Source organism: Onychostoma macrolepis, chromosome 07 (assembly GCF_012432095.1).
Source record: "Onychostoma macrolepis isolate SWU-2019 chromosome 07, ASM1243209v1, whole genome shotgun sequence".
Classification (NCBI taxonomy): domain Eukaryota; kingdom Metazoa; phylum Chordata; class Actinopteri; order Cypriniformes; family Cyprinidae; genus Onychostoma; species Onychostoma macrolepis.
Window position 1 is genome coordinate 10,494,346 of NC_081161.1, and position 22,513 is coordinate 10,516,858.

At 38.8% G+C, this 22,513-nt stretch overlaps 1 protein-coding gene across 8 annotated transcripts in view; it reads left to right on the forward strand.

Annotated features, from left to right (window-relative positions):
- The first annotated feature begins 1,016 nt into the window (after positions 1-1,016).
- The window catches only part of cbfa2t3 (CBFA2/RUNX1 partner transcriptional co-repressor 3), a 50,011-nt gene continuing 28,514 nt past the window's right edge, over positions 1,017-22,513 (forward strand). For 3 of the 8 annotated variants that reach the window (XM_058783484.1, XM_058783485.1, XM_058783486.1), the window contains exon 1: positions 1,017-1,556. In XM_058783484.1, coding sequence (XP_058639467.1) covers positions 1,361-1,556 — 196 coding nt within the window. In that variant the 5' untranslated portion in view covers positions 1,017-1,360. Of the gene's footprint in view, positions 1,557-14,950; positions 15,960-20,435; positions 20,638-22,513 lie in introns of those variants that run through there. The other 5 variants (XM_058783489.1, XM_058783491.1, XM_058783490.1 and 2 more) reach the window with 4 other exon arrangements.

Consider the following 22,513-nt stretch of genomic DNA (forward strand, 5'->3'; position numbering starts at 1 on the left):
TTCAGATCATTTTCTAGAGATCAGTTTATACTAGAGACATGGGATGGGCTCGTTTGACCTAGGCCAGTAAGCAACATAGAAATTACTCTGAATCAACCAACCTAAACCTCTAGCAAACACATATCAACCTGCTAAAAACCACTCACAACACCTTAGAAACTGCATTTCAATGCCCAGGCAACTATCGAAAACGCCCAAACCTCACATTTTCTTCACAAAATGTAAAAGAAAAAATGTTTTACTCATAACTCTGCAGATGCCAACTGCATAACAATGTAATAACATAAATATGTAAAGCCTATGAGTCTGTGGACTTAATCAGAAGAACGACTCTGAATATTAAACAAACTATGATGAAATGAGCAAAAAAAAAAACCCGTCCATGTTGCAATATGCCTTCAGACTTAAGAAACATGCCTTCAGATGGGATTGCTACAGAGATTCTCGGTCTTGATCCTCTTTAAACTTATGTGCAGACCAGGAGGTGTTAGAAAGGAAGCATGGGCACCAGGAGGAGCCCTACTGTCCGGTAGGAACAGGAAGAATGAGCTGCCCACAGACACAGCTGGTTCCTGCCAGAGGAAGCCTGGATGTGAGCTATCACAGCCGCTCAGCACTGTTTACTTTCGCCTGGGGAACCACCTGCTCACATGGGGACAGGACACACAGACATTTGTCTAGCTGAGGACATATAGACCTAATCTTTTATATAAAGCTATTTCATTTATACATTGTTAAAGACTAACCTTAACTCTAGAAGGAAACTTTTAGAATAAACAACGTTATGAAATATTACTACAACTGTGGGCATTCCTGGTTGTTCCCAAAGGGGACTTCATTAGCTTTAACTCAGCTCTGGGAAAATATGAAAGTAATGTAAGGCATATTGCTCAAATGAAGTACAGTCTCAGCCCACAGTCAGGCTGACCTCTGTGCTACCCATACCACCCTTTCCTTTTGAGCTGATACAAAGAGAGTGAAAGAGATAAAGTGTGTGTGTGTGTGAGAGAGAGAGAGAGAGAGAGAGAGAGGCTAGCGGGAGGAACATGCGCTCACTGCACGTTCCCTGCTGTGACAGAGAATATCACTGTTTGCCCAGAAGCCCATAAATTTTGGACAACGACACCGGCATTGCTACCTAAGCTAAAGAGTGGAAAGAAAAAGGTTTGTGGTCAGTTCTATGGGGGCGTGAGTCTTGCGTCTGGTCTTCTCATTGAGTTGTGCGACTATCCATGCTTGAAGACATTTGTGTAGGTTACTGAACTGGACAACACGACAGACTGAACTAGCTAGCTGATTGTGAGTATCCTGCGGGCCTCTGAAACACTCGAGGAGTTTATTTGTGGAAATTTATAAGCTGATGCATTGGGATGAGATGGCTGGAGAGATCCATGCAAAGAGACTTAACAGGGCTGGAACCAGGAGAGCGTCTTCCACCGCTCTTACTGCACCCAGACTGCCAACAGTCATGCTGACCAGCCACAGCGTTACCCTGGATAAACGAGCCCTTCATCGATTGGCCCTGCCTGCTCACATGTCTAAGAGGCAGTCCACAGGTGAGTGAAAGAAACGCACACATTCGCAGTGGAGTCTAGTAAAACACAGCAAAATGCAGGTTATCAGAGTGGTCGATCAAGTTGGTCAAGTTTTTGTGATGGTGGTTGACCAAGATACTCTTTCTAAGTATGCTAGTTGAGAAGTCTGGTGGGATGCCATGCTGGCAAACAACATCCAAAACATATGCTGGTGTCCAGCTATGCAGCCAGGGCTCAAGAATCTGGTACTTCTGGGAAAAAGTCTTGGTTTTACTTTGTACCCTTTTTGACTTTGTGCAGTCTGCCATTTAGATAATAGCAAAAACATGTAGGTACCCAACAAATCATGTAACTGCCTCCAAACAGTGTTCATGATATCTGAGAACTCTAAAGCCACTTGAGACCAGTATTAGAATTCTAAGCTAAAGTGCCACTAAAGTTGCACTTTATGGCCTTAAGGCAAAAATGGTTTTAGGTTGCGTTGAAAGGTAATATACAGCATTGCACATTACCTGCGGCGGTGCTCGGCTCTTGGCAATAATGAGCTCTGCACACGTTTCTCTGATAAGCACGGTATAATTAGGCTTAGTCATAAACATCCCCTGTAATTCAGTGATAAAATGGCTGAGGCAGCGAGTTAAACGTCCCTAAGGCCAGCCTGCTGCTCAGCTACAAAGAAAGGACCTGGAGCTTGTAAACAGTGGCGCTTTGTCTCATGTACTGCTACCTATCTAGGTGTGCGTACAGGTATGAGAAAGGGCTGATGGGAGGTGTAGTCAACAGCTGGGTAATGAAGGGGCTTTTCATGTCGGGCGATTGCGGCGAAGCTTCTTGTGAGGCGGCAGATGTGGTGCGACTTGGGCAACAGCTGTGGTGAAACGATAACCACGGCGGTGGAGAGATGTCAGAGCGCTGGCTTTTCTCCCTGTGCCTTATCATCACACACACACTGCATACACACCAGTCTGCAATGAAAAAACAGAACAGCCACCCACCACACATATAACAAGATGGGGGAGCCGAATCGAAACCCTGAAATTCTTAAAGGAAAAAAAGAGGGAAAAATTATCAAAACAAAGTCTGGTTCTTTCCTATCACAGGCAGCAGAGAGCTTAGCCGCACTAATCCACAGCTATTTGAATATGTATGTTTGGATGATATGTTGGCCAGTGCTTTAGCATCTTAGCATAGCTAACAGTGCTGTGTGTATGTTAAGGGCTGACCATGCTTGCAGGGGAAATGAGGACAGAGGAATGTCCTGAACGTTTTTCCAGCATTAAGTGTAAATCAATAATTTGTTCAACTTCACTGATATTCTGGAATGCAGTGCTGGTCAAATGCTCATGGAGGTGTTATTTTAGGTGCATGTGGCTCACAAGACATGATGATCTGTAGAAGATGGAAGGTTTCAGCATGGCTGTTCCAAAACTTACTGGGCTTCAAGTCAATATTTTAATACAGCATAGGTGTCATATGTAAATCTCCCACCTCCTTCCCTAAAAATAACCACTAAAACATAACTTATACATCTGACTCATAAAGTTGAGGTGCATTAAGTGCTGACTTAATTTTGTAAGCCAACCTGGAGGGTTGCATCACATGGTTCCCTTGACAAAAACCTAATAGATTTTTCCATTGGCTTTTGGATTAGTTTTAGAAAAGCTTTTGGATTAGTTGCTCTGTGATGAAGTTTTGTTATTTTGATAATCTGTACAAATGAGCACAGCATTTATAATTTTGGAGCCTAAAGCCTAAATACAATCAGCAGAAGTTAAAGATATATATGAAACGCCTCTAAGTGTCATCTGAAATTTTCTTCTAAAATTAGCATTTTTATCAGGCTCCTATATTAATGTTCAGTTATTTCACTTTTATTGCATAGAAAAGGACCTATACATTGCCATTAGAGTAAAATTACTGAACCTAAACATAGGAGCCTGATAAAAATGCTCATTTTAGATGAAAATTTCAGATGGCACTTAGAGGTTTTTGCATCTGAACTCTTCATATATATATATAGACACACACACACACATACAATTAGGCTGAAAGTAGATGATGAGTTGAGAATGAAGATGAGAATGTCCACTTATTAGCAGCTGGCTTTTTCAAGACAAGTAAAAGCTTTAAAAAAAATCACAAGGGGTTATTACTGATGTATTTTATGCCATTGAATAAAACATGAAAATATCTTGAGGTTGTGTTAACCACAGAACTTATTTAACCAAAAACCCATTCAAAATTAAAGCTGCAGTCAGTAACTTTTTTTGGGTTAAAAATGATCCGAAATCAATATTTGAGCAAGTACATAACCAACCAGTGTTCAAAACTATCACCTTACTTTAGCCCGATTCACAACTGTTAGCTTATATTAATATTTTCTAATTGGAGTGGTATGGGTAGGTTTTTGTGGGAAATTTGAGCATGGCACTGCGTCATTACGTCATGTCTGTAAACATAAAGAAGTTGTCCCGGCTAGTAGGCTATCGCATGTGAGGATCCTGCAGGTGGTGGATCGTTTATAGCCTTTTCTCACAGCAGCTGGAATAATTAAATGTATCATTTTGATGGTGGATTGTAATCCAGAAAGGATTATGTGTTAATGAAACACATGTGAATGAAATTAAATTATATTTCAGTTTTAAATGTGCTTCTGATTACAGATAGCCTGGGATTACACAGGATTTGTATTTTAAAGACAACCAGTTCGAAGGGAGCATAGATTGCTTTTTGGGTTAAAAGAATTTCTTAACATGAAATTTGAATGGTATGACAATTAGATATTAGGCTGTACAGAAATTGAAATCTACAAGCTAATACACACTATACTCATTGTCAAGCAATGCTGATGTTGTTAACATTAATAATTTGAGAGTAAAGTATAACAATAATAATTAGCACGGTTAGATGTGATATGAGCTAACCGATCGTTAGATTTAATTACCATTGGTAGCGCAATGTATTGTAATTATTTTTTCCTCAGTTGGGCAGTACAAACCTGGCAGACTTGTTACTCACTTGTTCAGATGGCAATATATGGTGAAAATTCTTACTTGGGTCATATATTCCAAGACGTAGGCTAGAATCTGTGATTCCTGAGTACAGTATCCACACCGGTGACTGACTGCCACACATCCATCCTCGCTGGAAGATAATTCTGCACAGAGCTGCAATTCCAGGTTTTCAAACAGAGATGGCGACAAAGAGGCAAAACTTACTGACTGCAGCTTTAATTGACTTTGGGACAAAGGACCTGGAAGTGCTAAAATACTAACTAGTTTCTGGGTTTTGGCCTAAAAATGCATCATCTCTGCAGCACTCTATTAAAAAAAAAATTATAATAATGTTTAATTTATATAGCACATTTCCAGAGCTTAATAAAGCTTTCCAACAGTGATACAGGTGATCCAGACAATGCACAGTGGTAGGCAAGGACAAAATGATGATACTGCATAGACAAAAAGTATTTGAATAATACAGTAGCCCTAATTGAGAGTGATTACATGCATCACATGCAAGAAGAATAACATTAAGAAAACAGGTTTTCAGTCGTGAACTCCAGGAATTCAGTGAATTTAAACTTGAGCATTCCCACCTGTCTTTAAATGTGATTTTGAATGCAGCAATTGGCATCATGTGATCCCATTTCAAGGCTCTTCCAAAAGGTTGGCCGAATAGTAATGCTGCCTTATAGGCCAACATCTAAAACACTTTTTTTGGACATGGCATTGACATTGGATGTCATGACATGTCTTGATGTGTCCTTTGGTTAAATACTATTTAACCAAATGTGGTAATCATTCATGGTACATAAGCAAGTACCTCACCATTTGACACCATCACTGTTCCAGCATACCACTACTGTGATTTCTAGTAATAGGTCTCAGCATGTCTCTATGTGTGAGTGTGAGAATGCAAAATGGGAAAGGACAGGGGAAGAGAGGGAGAGATGGAGACAAAACAAGTAAGAAAAAGAGTTAGACAGAAAGCAGTTATTCTTCCTATTTCCTCTGCACCAGCTTTGTGGTCTCTATGAGGAACAGATGTTCACAACTTGATACTGTGCATCAACCCTCTCTACTTGCTATCTCTAGTCCCAGCACTGCCAACTGCCTGAACGCACAAACCCAAAGTCAGGGTTTAACTATCAACATGCGCACCTGTGAGGGGTGCACAGATGTGCACAAGCAAATGAAAACTCAACAATTTCCACAATTCACATCACACCAGTGGAGATGTGAAAGACAGAAAATTCACAAATGAGACCACTGCCTGAATACGATGCCAATTGATTAGTCTAAACAGCAATGCAATTTGAAGAGGAAATTGAGACTTTTGTGTTTCCTACTTCTCTGATTTTTCTCTCGAGCAAAAGCCCCCCGCAAACAGAAAAAAAATAATAATAATAAGTCAGAGATTTTAATAAGAATTTTGATTTTCTCATAGATTACTTTAAAATCCAAATGATTATTCACATTCATTTTATTTTATTTTATTTCTCCTAAAACATTTTTGGGAAAACACCAAAGACATTTTTAACTAACTAAAGTTAAATTAGTTAAAAGATGACTTAAAGTCAACAAAGAAATTGGCATTATTATCTAATAATCAGATAATGATCTACATGTATAAAAGCATCACATTTCTGTCATTCTTTGGCAAGATTTTAGAAAGACTGTAGCCTAAAACAGCGCTTAAATACTATAGATATTTTAATGGTTATTATTCTCACTGCCACATATCTGGTTATATCTGTACTGTATGTATCATGTATTGTGCACAGTGAAACTTGATTTTATGTTGACTGAGAGAACTCAACTAAAGGCTCTATTAAGTTTCCATACATGAGTTACAGTGCATGAAAGAGCACTGACCTTAATCTGCATTGTGGGAGTCACACACTGCCAAAAGGACAGATACAAACTGACATTTTAAGCTACTAACCATGAGCCAAAGTGTGTACAGTAGTGACTGTTATTTTGCTAAATGATAGTGCTATAACCAGGCCAAAAAAACAAAAAACAAAAAAAAAACACAGTTACTGCTTTATATATATATATACAAATGTTACTATCACCCTCCAAATTTTGAGTCATGGTTACTTATCCTTGCCTCCCTATTTTCAACAAAATTTAAAGGGATATTCCACCCGAAAATGAATTATGTTCTCATCCTTATGTTGTTCCATATACTAATAAAATTAGCAAATACTCATTTACTCATCTTTATGTTGTTCCTATATACTACTTTCTTCTGTGGAACATAAAAGAGTATATTTTGAAAAATTTCTCAGTACTTTTTTATCATACAATGGAAGTCACGGGCTCCAATGTTGTTTGGTTCCCAAACCCCTTCAAAGTGTCTTCTTTGAAGAACATATCCTTTTAAAGAGTTTGGGCAGAATTTTTAAAGAGTACTGTAGACATTTCTAGACCCTATACAGTACAGTAGGTGGCCTTTAAGCCCCGTCTTTCATCTCAGTCCCTCTAAATATTTGTAATAAATTTAGCTGTTGGCACCATTAAAGAATATGTGACTACATTATACAATATAAGGTTATTTCACCAAGAATTCTCTGTTTTGTAGTTGTTAAAAAAATCAAACAATTTTAACATTACGTATTATCTTTTCACATTTTTCACAGTAAATGGCTGACCTGGTGATAGGGTGAGAACGTTCTGCACAAAACATTTCATCATCAAGTGCATAACGCAACAGATTTTTGTAATTCTGCATTACAGAATGCAGTTCATTATATCTTACTCTTTCTTTCTCTCACTTCCTGTCCTGTCTCACATCCTCTCTTTATCAGCGTTACCCTGTTGAGAAACATGCTCATACACGCATTTCATCAGTGCATCTTCTTTTAATCTCTGCGATTCAGAACATTGATAGCAATGAAGAAAGATGCTGGCGACACATCTGCTTCCGCAGTGCGCCTTGCTCAGTGTAAAAGTGGATGACTCCATTCCTCGTTGCACTGCCTGTGGCCACCTTCTCATTAGATAAAGTCCCTCTCTGAGCGGCTGTGCTTAAAATAACTTTCATTTACTGCAGTCTGTAAGGGTGACTCAACAGGGCTGCTGAATGCCGGAGCTTCAGTGGGAGAGGACAAAGGGAGAGGACAAAAGAGCTGTGTTTCTCTGGCAGCACCCCGTCTTATCTCTTTCCAGCACTCTGGATGGCGACTGCAGCCACAGGAAAGGATTTATAATGTGCAAGTAAAAAAAACCCTCTTGCAAACCCTTACCCGTGCTTTCTCTTTCTTTTTTGCTCCATTTCTGCCTCCGTAGAGACCGTCATTTCCATACGAACACAATAAGCCCAATCAGACGTGAGCATCTCTGCCACTCCATCAGATGCAGAGAGAAAGAAAGACAGACAAGGACATTCTTAATGCCACTAGGTGAAGGTCAATGTATGAGGGGTGGTGTAGGTATAGAGATAGTGGCTCATAATGGAGAGGTTTGAAACCGTCCTCAAAGTGATCACTGGGAAGAATGTAGAGAGCAGTGCTGTAGTCACATCAACAAAGACCTAAATGAAGCTAGGAAGGAGGACCTGTCAGGCGCTGACATTGATGGGCTGTCTACGGGCGTACCCCCATGAGAGCATTGCACTGTCAATCAAACTGCTGTCAAGACGATAAGAACCCCATGCTGCACCTTTTGCTCCAGTCACTGTTATGCTCTAAGGCCAGAAACAAACTCTATGTAACTATGTGTATGCTGAAATCTCACAGTCCCGTTGTACTTCCTGTGGTGTTACAATGAAATCGCCACAACACAACACAACACATAGGACTAATTTCACTGTGTTCTTCTAATTTCGCTGTGTTATGCCTTGTTTGTGTTTTACTAATTTCATTGTGTTGTAGTTTCTTTCCATTGTGTTGTGCTAATATCTTTGTGTTGTGGCTTGTTTCTGTTATGTTGCGGCTTGTTTCCGTTGTGTTGTTATCATTTATTTGTGTTGTGGCTTGTTTCCATCGTGTTGTACTAATTTTGCTGTGTTGCAGCTTGTTACCATCGTGTTGTGCTAATTTCGTTGTGTTTCAACTTGTTTCCATTGTGTTGTGCTAATTTCGTTGCATTGCGGCTTGTTTCCATTGTGTTGTGCACTACTAGGCCACCATAAAAACAGTCTCTCTATGGCCAACGCATCAGGCTTTGAGTGCCATCGAGAAACACAGACAAAAAGTCTGTAATAAACACTGAAAGTTGAGAATAAACTACACTCTCAAAAAAAGGTACAAAATCTGTTACTGGTGCAGTACCTTTTCAAACATACTAATATATACTGTTTAGACACTAATATGTACCTTTAAGGTACTAATATGTACCTTTCTGGTACTAATATGCACCCTTTAGGAAGAAAAAAGGCAAAATAAAAAGTGCACCTTTTGAAAACATAACGCCCCAGTGACAGATTTTGTACTTTTTATTTTTTTTTTTTTGAGAGTGTATGTATTATAGCGAAGTGACAGTATTTTACTCTCTGTTCAAAGCATTTTAATCACTCCTTTCAAGAGCTATTCTGGCTTGTTCAGTTCCTGCTCACCAGTCACTGGTCACCACTCAAGTGATTTGGTTGTGAAAAGAACACACTCCTCATTGCAGGTAGTTCTCTCTTCTCTTTTCTTTGATTAGTTGTCATCTATTGTCCATGCATATTCCTGTCATAAGTAGTGTGAACATGGATAGGCAAAGTGGTTTCTGCACAAAGAGAACCGTTTGTGTTTGAACTTGCATTACTTGCATACCCTTAGACATTAGCATTCTCAACCCAGCACCAACTGGTTACTGATTATAAATGATTATCAACCCAATTGATATAAAATTAACCCAGCTTCCCTACTGAGCGGTCTCAACCCAGTGTTTGGGTCATAAAATAACCCAGAGTGTGCTTTGGCAGTAAGTTCTGTCATCAGCTAGATTTTTTTTTTTTTTAAACATGTCTCCACTATGACCAGAACAGGAAACTTACTATAGAAGAGCTCCCTGTGGCAACACTGAGGTGTCCATATGCAATGGAGCATGAAATTGTAGACTGTTTTTTTTTTTTTTTTTTGCTTCACCCATCCATTTTATTTAACCCCTTCTATTAAACCATAACTTCATAGTAAAAGGCATAGCAGGAGTGTGTAAGCAGCATGTGTGGCCTTAGAAGGACCTGACAGGGTAGGACAGGCAGGGCTATAACTCCCCAGCAGGGAAGAGGGCCATAAACACTACATCAAGACCCAGGACAACCAGTGATCCATCTACCAGACAACCAGGAACTCCTATTGAAGATAGCACTCTATTGGGGTAGCAGCATAAATAAAATGCACGTGAGAGAAAATATTAAATAATTAGATCAAGTTTGAACCATATAGAAAATGAGAAAAAGATCTTTGGTATCTTGTCAATCTGAACACAGATACTGTTGAGATCTTGTTGAGATCTCTTTTAGAACTCCAGAGGAGACATGTACAATTCCATTAATCTTTTTCTCAGTAGACAAATCCAAGAAACAGGAGACATAAACCTTTTTTTTTTTTTTAAGTTTCCATCTTTGCTAAGGCAAGCATCACTATCAGTGATGAGAGAAAAAAATCAGTGGGAAGAGAAAAAAAAATCCTATACATTTACAGTGAATGAGGGACCCATAATGATATCTAGGCATCAGAAAATTGTTACAGAGACTGGTTTGGTCTCTTTATAGCAAACAACCACCAAGAAACCACACAGAAAACTCTGCCGTATGCATAAAAATAATAATAGTTAAATATGTGTTGTTTTCTCTTCAAATACTTTAAATATGTTCCCCTGACCTAATCAAATACCAGTCAACAGATATTACTGAAGCTCTAACCATCTGTTTTATCAAAGTTGGTATTTACTTTACAGAAAGGTTGATGATTTCAAGAAAAGTAATGTTGCTTTTGTTTGGGGTCAGTTTGAAACCAACAAAAACAAACTGGAGAAAAATTGTTAAACAATTCAAGTAAATAATTGACAGCAGTGAACTGCTACAAAATAATAATCAGAAAATCTGAAAAGTCATTGCTGCCGTAGTTTAGATCTGGCATCCATGAGACGCCAATGTAATGTATCTTTAAAAAAATTTTTTATTCATTTGAATATTCATGAAGTATCAAGCTAATACTTCAATGCTATCTGCTTGTTATCAAGGGCCTTGGGTCTTTCAGATCTCAAGCAGAACATGTGGATTAAGTGCAAGGTCAGAATACTTTCCAGACTGATGATTTTTTTTTTTTTTTTTTGGAAACCAATTAAAACTGCATGTAGTTGCAACCTGATCTCAGAGAATTCCGTGTAATGTTCACGGACTTAATTAACCCCGAATCTGTGGTGGCATCACGGAATCTCCGAAAATTCCGTGATGGGCTCACAGAAGGCATCAGCCGTGGTCCATGCACGGATTCACTGGTTCAACACCAGCGCTGCATCGGACCACGTAAAAAGAGTGACTCCGATGCAGTTATACTTTCACTGGAGTACCTGACCCCACCCCTACCTTAAACCTACCCAGTTCTGAACAATAATGATGATGATAAATTTCCCAGTATTGCGTCGGCATATTGATGCTAAGGGTTTCCGTGCATGGACCACGGCTGATGCCTTCTGTGAGCCCATCACGGAATTTTCGGAGATTCCGTGATGCCACCACAGATTCGAGGTTAATTAAGTCCGTGAACATTACACAGAATTCTGTGAGATCAGGTCATGCATATCAGTAATGATGACATATTTGGCTGCAAATGTAGAAATTTCACAGGAATGGAGAGCCCATAAATAAGCTCTTCCCATTCCCAAGATTTTCAGTAAATGATGCAGCCACTGTTTTCAGTGAATGTAAATAGAGATCACATAAACAGATTTTTAAGGGTGTTGACAGAGTTTTTCTCAGAGCATTTTAACGTAGCTTAGATGAAGGACAGGGGGCTGATGTAAAATGTTTGGTTTTGGGGCTGTCACACAAATAAGTATGCTCTCTCGCTGTCTTCTTACCACCCTTAACATAAGAATCACCTAACAATAAAAATAATCACTTAACTAGGGTCCCTCATGTTGCATCTAGCTTTCAGCTCCAATAGTGGATCAGTGGATCACAGAGGAATTTATAGTCTTATTATCTTTGTCTTTGATGATTCATTTAAAATCCCTTATAGCAATCTTTTAAAAAAAAGCATGTTTCAGTAGCTAAGCCTTAAAAATGCAGCCCATATGGCAGACACATCTGAATATGTATATACATATAGACACATTCTTCACAGATATCCCACAATCCAGTGTGTGTGTGTTTCAGTGGATGGCGGATCAAGAAAATAAAAAAGGTCCTTTTTTGTGTTTAGATGTATAAAATTATTCATGTCCATTTTTTTTTTTAAATCAGTGTATAACTCCTTTTTTACCCAGAATAAAGCACTTCATATTTTAAACTTTCTTGTCTTTAATATGCATTAAAATGTGTTTGTGAGACATAATGTTACACTGCCTTGGAAGCCAGTCTAAAACCAGATTTCTTTGGAGGAACCATCATACACAAAACACTGGTTAACAAGGTAGTAAGGCAACTGCTTTAGTTTCAGGCACAGCCAGGGTGTATTCGCAGCAGACAGATCCTAACACTTCACACTTGATAAGTTTGAGACATTTGCCCTTGCAAGAGCAGCATAGACTGACACATCCGTAAATGTAGCCAAATTGCATTTGGCTGTAGAAAAATCCTCGAATATCTGGGTAGATATTGCATGTCCACACCAGAGCTGACCACATATCAGTATGGTGGATTAAGAATTATGGGTGTAGAGACTCAAGTCATAGAGGATTTATTTAATATCTGTGAACTGGGTATTAGCTGTCATGAGAGAAGGAGAGGTGGAGCCAGTGCAATGAGGGCTGCTCTTTTTACAGGATTTCTCAAGGCTGAGAGTTTTGATCTAGTGTAGTGTTCAATTCCATTGACATCAATTTACTTCACACACATACACTAAACACTGGAACAGTCCGACACACACATGCTTTTTTCACACGCTTCCCTTAAAGGGATAGTTCACCCCAAAATGAAAATTCTGTCATTAATTACTTACCCTCATGTCGTTCCAAACCCGTAAGACCTTCATTAATCTTCGGAACACAAATTAAGATATTTTTGATGAAATCCGAGCTTTCTGACCCTCCATAGACAGCAATGTAACTGAAATGTTCCCAGGCTCAGAGACGTAGCAATGACACCGTTAAAATTAGTCCATGTGACATGATGGTTCAACTGTAATTTTATACTTTACTGAATACTTTTTGTGCGCAAAGAAAACAAAAATAACAATTTAATTGTTATTTAAAGGTCTTGAAACGACACGAGGGTGAGAAATTAATGACAGAATTTTTTTTTTTTCTGTGAACTATCCACTAAGTCAATGAAGTGATCATAACTCATATTACTTGAGTGATGTAACATATTCCCAGGTAAAACATCATATTCAATAAGAAAAAAAAAGTAGGTCAAATCCGATGATTTTATCCATCATAAAAGGTGGTCTCTGCAGATAATAATTTAACACAATGGGTTAACGTCACAGCTAAAATTACAAACTGTTTTTTTTTAAAAATATAATATGCACATAAATTGTTTAAATAAACTCAGAAATCTTTCTTAAAGTGACTAGGATCCTTTTTCCCAGTTTGATTTCATGATGATTTAAAGCATTATCTGTAATAAAATGACTTCTGTTTTATACCATTTTCCAGATGGAAGAAAATCTGTAATCATAACCAGCAATAGACTTATGTTAGAGTTGTGAATTTCTCAGAGTGTTTAGGCTGGAGCCTTCTCAGGCTGACCAGGCAAGTGGAATGGTGGGACTAAAGAAGGTATGGGGCAGCTGTCTCTGTGTACTTTACACCACCGGTGCTTTCTCCAACAGCAGAGTAGCGCTAACTATGTTTGTTTACATGTTTTTACATCCTGTCATTTCTGAGGGGTGAGGGAAGAAAGGCAGATGTGCATTTCTCATCGGCTCACCTGCGGTGACACCATCAGATCCTCCCCCTAAAACTGAGTCACAACGCCAGTGAAAGGCTAGCAGGTGCGGTGATGGTTAAACAGTCAAAAAGGGGGGAATCAACTGAACAAAATGGAGGGGAGGGGGGGGTTGGAGGAGAAGTTGGTCAATTTTTTTAGCAGCAGCTGTATTTACTAGAGCTTTTCCGCCAATACCTCAGAAGGAGGAATATATTCTGCATTGAATATTCTGCCCAAACCACAAGAAGAAAAAGTCATATTCATATTCAAATACAGCTGAAAATGTCTGTGGAAATGCCATCTCTTATCCATATTCATAGTTGGTGCATGCGGCTCTTTGAATCACCCAAGTAACTGCTCTGCTATTCAGTTGAAGTGCACCATAGACTTTAGCTGCATGAAAGTTATTTATCAAGATCTCAGAATAAATAATGAAAATTATAGTTTTATAAGCACCTGGTAAGCAGTCTCAAACACATTAATTATCAGTATACAGTGACCTGATATATGGACACATGTGAATGTCAAAATATGAATATCATTACATTAGATTAAACCACATGCCGTTTATTTTTAACGGCAAACATTTTAAAAAGCATTTAAAATGATAAACTGATGGTTATGAAGACAAAATGTGTTTGGACACTCTGAGGTTGTCGAATGTTAATGGAACATGTCCATTTTATTGTGATGAACTTCATGGTTGAACTTGAGGTGAATTTATCCCCTAAAAATCACACTGAGACCAGTGAAAATATTTGCAAAAATGGCTCATGTAATACAATTTGTTTCCAGATGTCACTTTCTATAATATCTGAATTTAGTATTAGTGTACTACACATATTGTTTTACCTCAGAAATAAAACGCATATCGACAGTAGCTGACACTTAGGCTATATAATTTATTGAAAGTAAGGACCATCCATCAACAGTCTACACTTAGACAGAATGTTTAAATGAAGCACACGATGCTCCTGAAAAATGAAATGCTCGGTTTGTAACTATGTTAGAAAAACATCATATCTCCCATCTGATTTGAATGCCCTCGATCGGGCTTCGGGCACCAGCTGCCTGGCTGTCAATTGCCTGATGAATGCGAGTGTTTGGAGCTGAGGAACTGATATGGGGAAACAGCGGCCCCTAGCGGTGCGCGGTCAAAACGCGCTTAAAAACCTGGCAAAAACGCCCGGCGTTGTGGAAGGACCATCAATACTGCTCTCTTGAGAATCAATCTGACATTTTTATCAGAGACAGGGACAGTGCTTATGATCCCTTAAGAATTGCAGAAAATTGTGGGCACATCCTAATTATGTTAATAGCAAGTCTATTAAAAATGTGATATGAATTATATTAGGAATCCTCAATATCAGAGGGGGTTATACAGCACAAGGGATGCAGGCTGTCAGCTTGTGGGTCTGAGGAGCTGTCACAGAGAGAGAGAAAGAGAGAGAGAGAGAGGGGGAGAGCGAGCGAGCGAGAGAGGTTAGGAGCGCAGGAGAACGCTTCTCTTCTCCAGATGGTGTTTTAAACGCAGACAGAAGGGTCATTAGACAACACACCAGCTTCCAAGCACTGACAACAACAAAAATAAACCAAAACGCGAGATGGTGCAGAGCGAAACAACGCAGAATGTGTAACATCAGTTAGCTGGGACACGAATGATGTTTTTAATGGACCGTTTTTTCGCGTTCAGTGTGGAGGGAGTTCGCGACGAGCAGTTGGAGTATTAACGGGAAGATCTCCGAAACACTCCCTATCTGAATCATTTCTGTAGACGAGGACTTTGAGGATTTACAAAAGACAATATTCACTATACTTCTACTTGGAAACATGGAGCATCAGTGGCAATATTAAAAACATCTTCTCTCTTATAGGAGGGATCGCGGACATCTACTGTGGAATACGGTATAAAAACCACCAAGAACGCGAGATCTGAATTGGAGGACTTTGCGATTTATTTTTTTTGCGATTTGAGAAATCGAAGCGAACTTTTTTTCGCCCTGTGCATTTTTACTAAGAAATTTGTTAACACGTTTCAAGATTTCGACATTTTAAAGGAACGTAATACCAAAGTCTCTCTACTTTAATACTAAAGCTCCGCTGTGTTCTAGCTTTGTATGATATGTTTTCGATTTCTTGAAACTGAATTACCTCATTATTTATTACTATAACGAAAAGTCAACATCGTGTGCAATCCAAAGGAGTTCAGAACTCTCTCTTTCTCTCAGACACTCTTTGATAAAACGACATATATACGCTTTTTATTCATTTTGGAAAGTTCACACCTTTTTCAGTGATAATCGAGGCGTAATAATCTCCGTTTCTTTCTGTTTTTATTTTTCGCGTGGATTATTTTTTGCTGCAAATACCTCAGTTTGACTTCGACCTTCAAAAGTAAGTGTTGCTTCTACTGTATCTATAGCCTACTTAGTTCGTTCAATATTAACGGCTATTTCTTAAATACAATCACGTAAGTCTGGATTTAAGCGAAGATTTTATAAGATGCTTGTAATGTTGGTAGGTCTTCTAGCAGGTACAGTCCAGCAATACAGATATTAAATTATAAACGCAACGACATACCTGCTCTGTTGCAGTTAGTTTTTTTATAGGCTATGTTAAGCAAGTACAAAATACATATAGCCTAAATGCAATGCAAACGTTATCAAACTATTTTCTTTAAAATGTATACATTGTTTCTTTCAAATTAGTTATTTGAAATGAAAATAGATGCTTATTTAAGATACGGATGGAGAGTCAACAGAAAGTCTGTTATTATCAATAAAAATGATTGGCACAATTAATATAGCCTATATATATATATATATATATATATATAACTATACTGAATAATGCCAAATATATTATTAAACTTTCTGTAGGCTAATAATTTGTTTTTAGTTACGGTTTGTGAAAAGAGCACGAAAAATGGATCAAAGATGAAGTTTATCTTTTGGCAAAACAATCCCAACCTCTGAATTTGAACTTAGGTCTGATCTGCCAGAAATTTGCTCACATTGCATCCTTTAATTGTTTCACATTTTCTGAAAGAGGTTAGATTGTTTACTTTAAAACAATAGAGTGTTAATAAAAACCCGGCCAATAATAAACGAACAAGCAGAAATTACAGCAAATTTATGAACGTCAGATGGCCTCAATCTTATAAAAAGTAAATTTATAGCAGTCATCAGCCTAGCAATCTCTGCACCTGTTCATCTAATAAATGATTAGTCTATCTGAGCACAAAAATGAAGATGTGATCTGGTGCATTATGATGAATTGTTCATTGCAACCTTGCCAGCACACTGATGGATGAAACCACAATATGCTTTGTTGCAACATCACTTGTCTTAACTGTCCTTCAGTCCAGCCCAGTCAGCACCCGTTGATGTTACTGCTGTTGCACTGCAAACCACCACTTTACTCTTTAATTGACCCCAGTAAAGATCAGCTGAATTATGAATGAACAGACGGTAATAGTTCTCCCAACAGCTAAATGTCTAAAGGTGAAACCGCGCTGTGGCCACAGACTATCCTTAAACATTACCACCAAATAGCCCTAATAGCTTTTACAGGCAAATGTCCCTGCTGCATGCACTAAAGCACCTCAACTAAGAGAAAGCCATTCGTTCATCTGGAGTGATTATTCAATTTGCTTTCATGCCATGTTTATTAGATTTATATAGAAGAGTCAGTATACGTGGTTAAGTCAAATGGCTCTGAGGAGACACTGCTTACCATTGGTAGATACAGAGAACTTGTTTGAATGGTTTTGCAGCTTCTGACGAGGGTCTTTGGAGTCAGTCTTACCTGCTCCCTGTCTACACTTAACACACCTGTTCAGAATGTTGATAAAGCCTAAAATGCATGTGCTCAAAAAATTAAAAAAATATTTTTTTTTAAACCAAAATTCATACACTTTTTAGTGAAAAACAATAATTTGGAAAGCCATAACGTAAAGTTCACCACGGTTTAGAAATCCTTAAAACATTTTAAATCGAAGTCGCTTTAGATATTATAAATTTAAACTTTATGATTTGCACTCAGTGTAAATATAGTTTAGAAATGGATGTGTATTTCAAACTGTCAGTGCAACACCCACTGATCGGCTGAGAATTCATAAAGGCTCACACTGCTACTATCATGCAGTCATGTGGAGGGTGTCAGTTTTAATGGTTGTGGTATATATCTTAAGTTTACTAGGACGCCCACATTCAGGTTGGTAGAGCGTGTCCTTGTGGCAGTGCTCTGCAATGGGAGCAGGGACATGGTGTGCACTGGAGGTAATTATTGTAATTTGAGTGCGGGTGCAGGTGAAGTTTGCCGTCTCGTAATTAACGAGAAGAGCAGATGGTGGTGGGCGGGAGATGGGTGCAGGCAGACGGCCGGCAAAGCAGCAGGGGGAGGGATGAAGAGAGAGAGAGAGAACTAGGGGGTGGGGTCAGGCACTGATCAGTAAGCACTGGCACCTGATCGGCCAGGTAGCCTGACTGTCACCTGCAGGAAAGACCTCACTCACACAACTAACCTCGCGACACGTGGCAGCACTGCACTTAAAATGCCAATTTATACAAGTTTACCTCTTTGGCACAAAGCTATACTATGAGAAGAGTTACTCAAATCCATAAATATAAGTTTTTTGTAGTCGTGCAGTGGTTTGTGTATTTGTTGGTGACATAAAAAGGGCTTTTGTGTTCATACTGTAGGTATGCAGATTTGAATCTGGCATGCAACATATCCTGATCCTGTTGAGTAGTGCATGTGTACACACAAAGGGGTTTTTGTGCTCACAGGTATAGTTTTAAATCCTACAACATGTCCTAGTGACATAGTGGGTAGTACATGTGCTTGGAGAGCACAAAGAGCCAGATGCAAGTTCGAGTATGACCTGCATCATACCTCAAACCTATTTTCCCCTCTACCTTCCTGTTTTACTTTGCTACACTGTAAACAAAAAATCGGTAAAAAATAGAAAAGGTACTGGTAGTTTTACATAAGTTTACAGACATTCCCTTTAACCCTAAAGCACAACATAATGTGATGCGTAATTCAAAATACGGGTAAAACACCTGTGAAAAATATTTACCTATAATTCCTCCATATTAAGAGTGTATTTTGCTCTGCTTTTATGCAGACATTTTTAGAGTGTATAAATTAAATACAAAAAGCCCATTAATATTTGTATGATTTATTTTTTATTTCTCCAAATTGGATTACCTTAATTATGTAAAATCAACATTGGACTGTGTTTTTAATAAATTCAAATTTAATTGACAAAAATGTCATTTTAATTGAAGTGTATTTGCTATCTACCCATCCCAGTGTCTAGAGAGTTGTTAGATCACGCACTGATCCTAATTCTTATAATGCATTAATGCAATTGTGCAGTCACTTGAGTCCTGAGCAGGTGTGGATGTCCGCAAGCTTTAGAACTGTGGTTTTTGAACCTGTTTTGTTTATTTGTTGATGTCTTTAGAAGAGCTCAGTAGAGATTATCCTGGTCTATTATCTACATTAGCTGCCAGAGAGAGCACTTATGTGTCACTTATGTCCTGGTGTGAGGAAATGATTCTCAGACTGAGTAAAAGATCTGGGCCTTTTTTCCTTTCTTTTCAAAGTTGCATGTATTGAAAGGAATGCCTTCCAGATCCACACTGGAAAAGTGCATAAAATAAAAAAAAATCATAACTGCACAGTGTGCCTCACAAAAACAACGTGTGTGTGTCACAGATAAAGGAAGAGACTAAGGTTATGTTCATACTGCAAGTCTTAGTGCTCAATTCTGATTCTTATTGCTCAGATCTTGTTTGTTTTCAAAATGTGCCAAATCGAGTGTGAACTGCATGCCCAAAAGAACAATAACAGAGACAGCAATCAGCATGCTGCCATACGAAAGTAAATATGGAAGCCAGCGTTTATGCGTTCATTCATAAGCTGATGTGCCGCGGAAGCCAGAGAATTTGTGCGCAGGTGATAAGAAGAAGTAACGATAAGGAGTAAGAGAGCAAAGTTTTTTCATGTACTTTTCCCTGAAGTTTTGCTTGTATAGAGCTGTCTTATAATACTTTCAACCACCTGAGATCCCCATCAATGACCTTCTCTGCTGTCTTCCATATTCACAGAGTGACCAAAGAATTACTGGTATATAAAATTTTTTCGTGACTCTCATCAACACAGAATTGTCATGAACGTCCATCTAGAGCAGGGCTCAAGAAACTTGTTCCTGGAGAGCCGGTGTCCTGCAGAGTTTAGCTCCAACCCTAATCAAACCCACCTGAACCAGCTTATCAAGGTCTTGCTTGGTATACTTGAAACTTCAAGGCAGGTGTGTTGAGGCAAGTTGGAGCTAAACTCAGCAGGACACCGGCCCAGGAACAAGTTTGTTGACCCCTGCTCTACATGGACGTTCATGACAATTCTGTGTTGATGAGAGTCACTAAAAAATTGTATATACCAGTAATTCTTTGGTCACTCTGTGAATATGGAAGACAGCAGAGAAGGTCATTCAGGCCCTCCAGGACCGAGTGTGGTGACCCCTGATCTAGAGTGATGTAAAAGTCACATGAATTCTGATATGACTGTTCAGACTGAGATTGCATTGCAAAATGGACCTGTGTCTGATTTAGGACCACATATGGAAGTGGTCCAAATAAGAATTGAAAAGATCAGATTCCAAGTGGTTTGTGCTGCTCACACTGTTATGGAAAAACAAACCAAACCAAAAAAAACAAAAACAGATCTGAGTCACATGACTCACAAAAGAGAAGAGACTCAATCAGTCCAAACATCAGACGAATGTCATATTTGATTGGCCTTTTAGTTAAGTGAGGTGCTGATAAATATACTCACATGATCACAACATTTGTATTTCAGTGTGTCTCAATACTTACTCAGGGGTGAAGGCTCTGTTATGGCAAATTGTCCCAGCAGTCCATCTGGTTGTCCTACCGTGGCAACCCCAGGCTCCCAGCGGGAGTGGCAGTGAGAGGGAGCAGCAAGGACGGGCAAGGGGGCATTTGCCATGGTTTCAGCCCTGTTTATCCCTCCAAACAGTGGGAAAGACGGCGACGGTGTGGTGAGCGCATGTGTTTGACATTACTGTGACATGGCGGCCTCTCTCAGGAGAAGGAGAATGTCAGAGAGCAGAGTAGCCGGCCAGCTTCCAAACATCTGGGGTAACAAAAAACACATTTACGCCACATTGTAGGAGCTGGGAGTTCACTCTGAGAGAGAGAAACCACATCACTCTCAAATACATTTACGCCACACGTTCTTCCCTTTTCCCATGTGTTCTCACAAGTAAATGTGTTGTCCTATCTTAATGACACAGATTTAGAAAGATAAATGCATGTAAAATGGAGAATGCTGTATACGAGCCATAGTAGATAGACCTATCAGCATTAAGTCTGGTTCACACTGCAACTTATTCTGGCCAAGACCCGCTTAGACAGGAAGAAACTGTCTAGACCCACTTAGACAGGAAGAAACTGCCTGATTGACATGTGAATAACCATGTTGAAGAGTGAGTAAATCGGAATTTTTAAGAGCAAAACTGCCTTGCATATCTTTAATAATGATAAGAAGTTCATAAACATTGTCAAATCAAGCAATTAGATCTTGACATGCTCATTATCTCCTATCCGGCTGATAGAAATCGCCAAGAAATTGACTGAAACTAGCCAATCAGGTTAAAGCTTGCATTTTGAGAAAGATACTGACAGAGCAAGCGACAAAAGCTTCTCAAAGAAACAAGAGACTGCTCAGGCTGATTTTGCTAGATTGTTGGATCCTCATTTCTCTGTAATGAAAAACAGATTCGATCTGATCAAATAGGGAACATTGTAAACTTCTTTGAGAAATGGCTCCCACTATGAATTGGCTTGTTTTGTTTGGATGATAAGCAGACTCTCACTAAATAAGAAGGTGGAAAAAAAGATTGGAGGATGTAAGGATACATTGCCAGCGGAACTATGGCTAAGAGACAGGGCACCAGCTGGAGTAATCCCTGCTGGTTGAGGGGTTTATTAATCAAACAGTGTGGAAGTTCATATCACTGCTCCTGTCTGTGATAAAGCTAGTTCCTCACTTCCTCTCTCGCCCTCAGCCAGTTACTTATCACACAGTTCTGAGTGGTAACTACAGATGAAGCTCAGTTATTAAGCCCTCACACACACATACAATTCTCCTCACAATGATGTTAAAGTATTGAGAAGGGGCTCTGGGCTGGATTGGGGCTGGGAGACGTACGATGTAGCGTATTTGCACAAATTAAAGCGGCCGTTATCTCATGGAAACAGAAGCAGAGCGCCGGACTATCCTGTCATTCTTGAAATGGGTTTGAGCTGAATTTCACTGCGGCTCCAGTCTCTTACGAAGGCCTTTATCTAACGCAGAGGTCTCCTCTTAACATTATTATTATTAGTCATTGCCAGTGAGCCTAAAATGTTGCCTATGTAGGCAGCCCACTAGGTTTTGGAGCAAAGACTTATGTTCATTTATTTTTTATTTTATCCACAGTTTATCCTTCTTAACTATTTTTCTGTAATGAAAGTTACTTCCTTAATTAATTCCCTGCCTTATTTTTGTTTTAAATTGCCACTTTGGTTATTACAACACATGTTTTGTTTCTTTGATTTGATTTTATAAAATTCTATCATTTTCTATTTTTCACTTGTTTTAATCCATTTGTATGTTATATTACTTTAAATAATTCACATTAATTTAAAACTTAAATTTAATCGAAATTGAGAGACAGTATAAAGCAGATGTAACATTTATGAAGGCTATAGATAAACAGAAAGCTTTTTAGGGCAATGTCAACTAAGAACAAAAAAGAAATTTTAACTAAAAGTAATAATGTATGTGCAATCACTGAAAGAGTTCAAATTCAATTATGCAATACTATTAATTACCGTTAATTATTCAATCGTGTGTACGTCAATGTAACATCA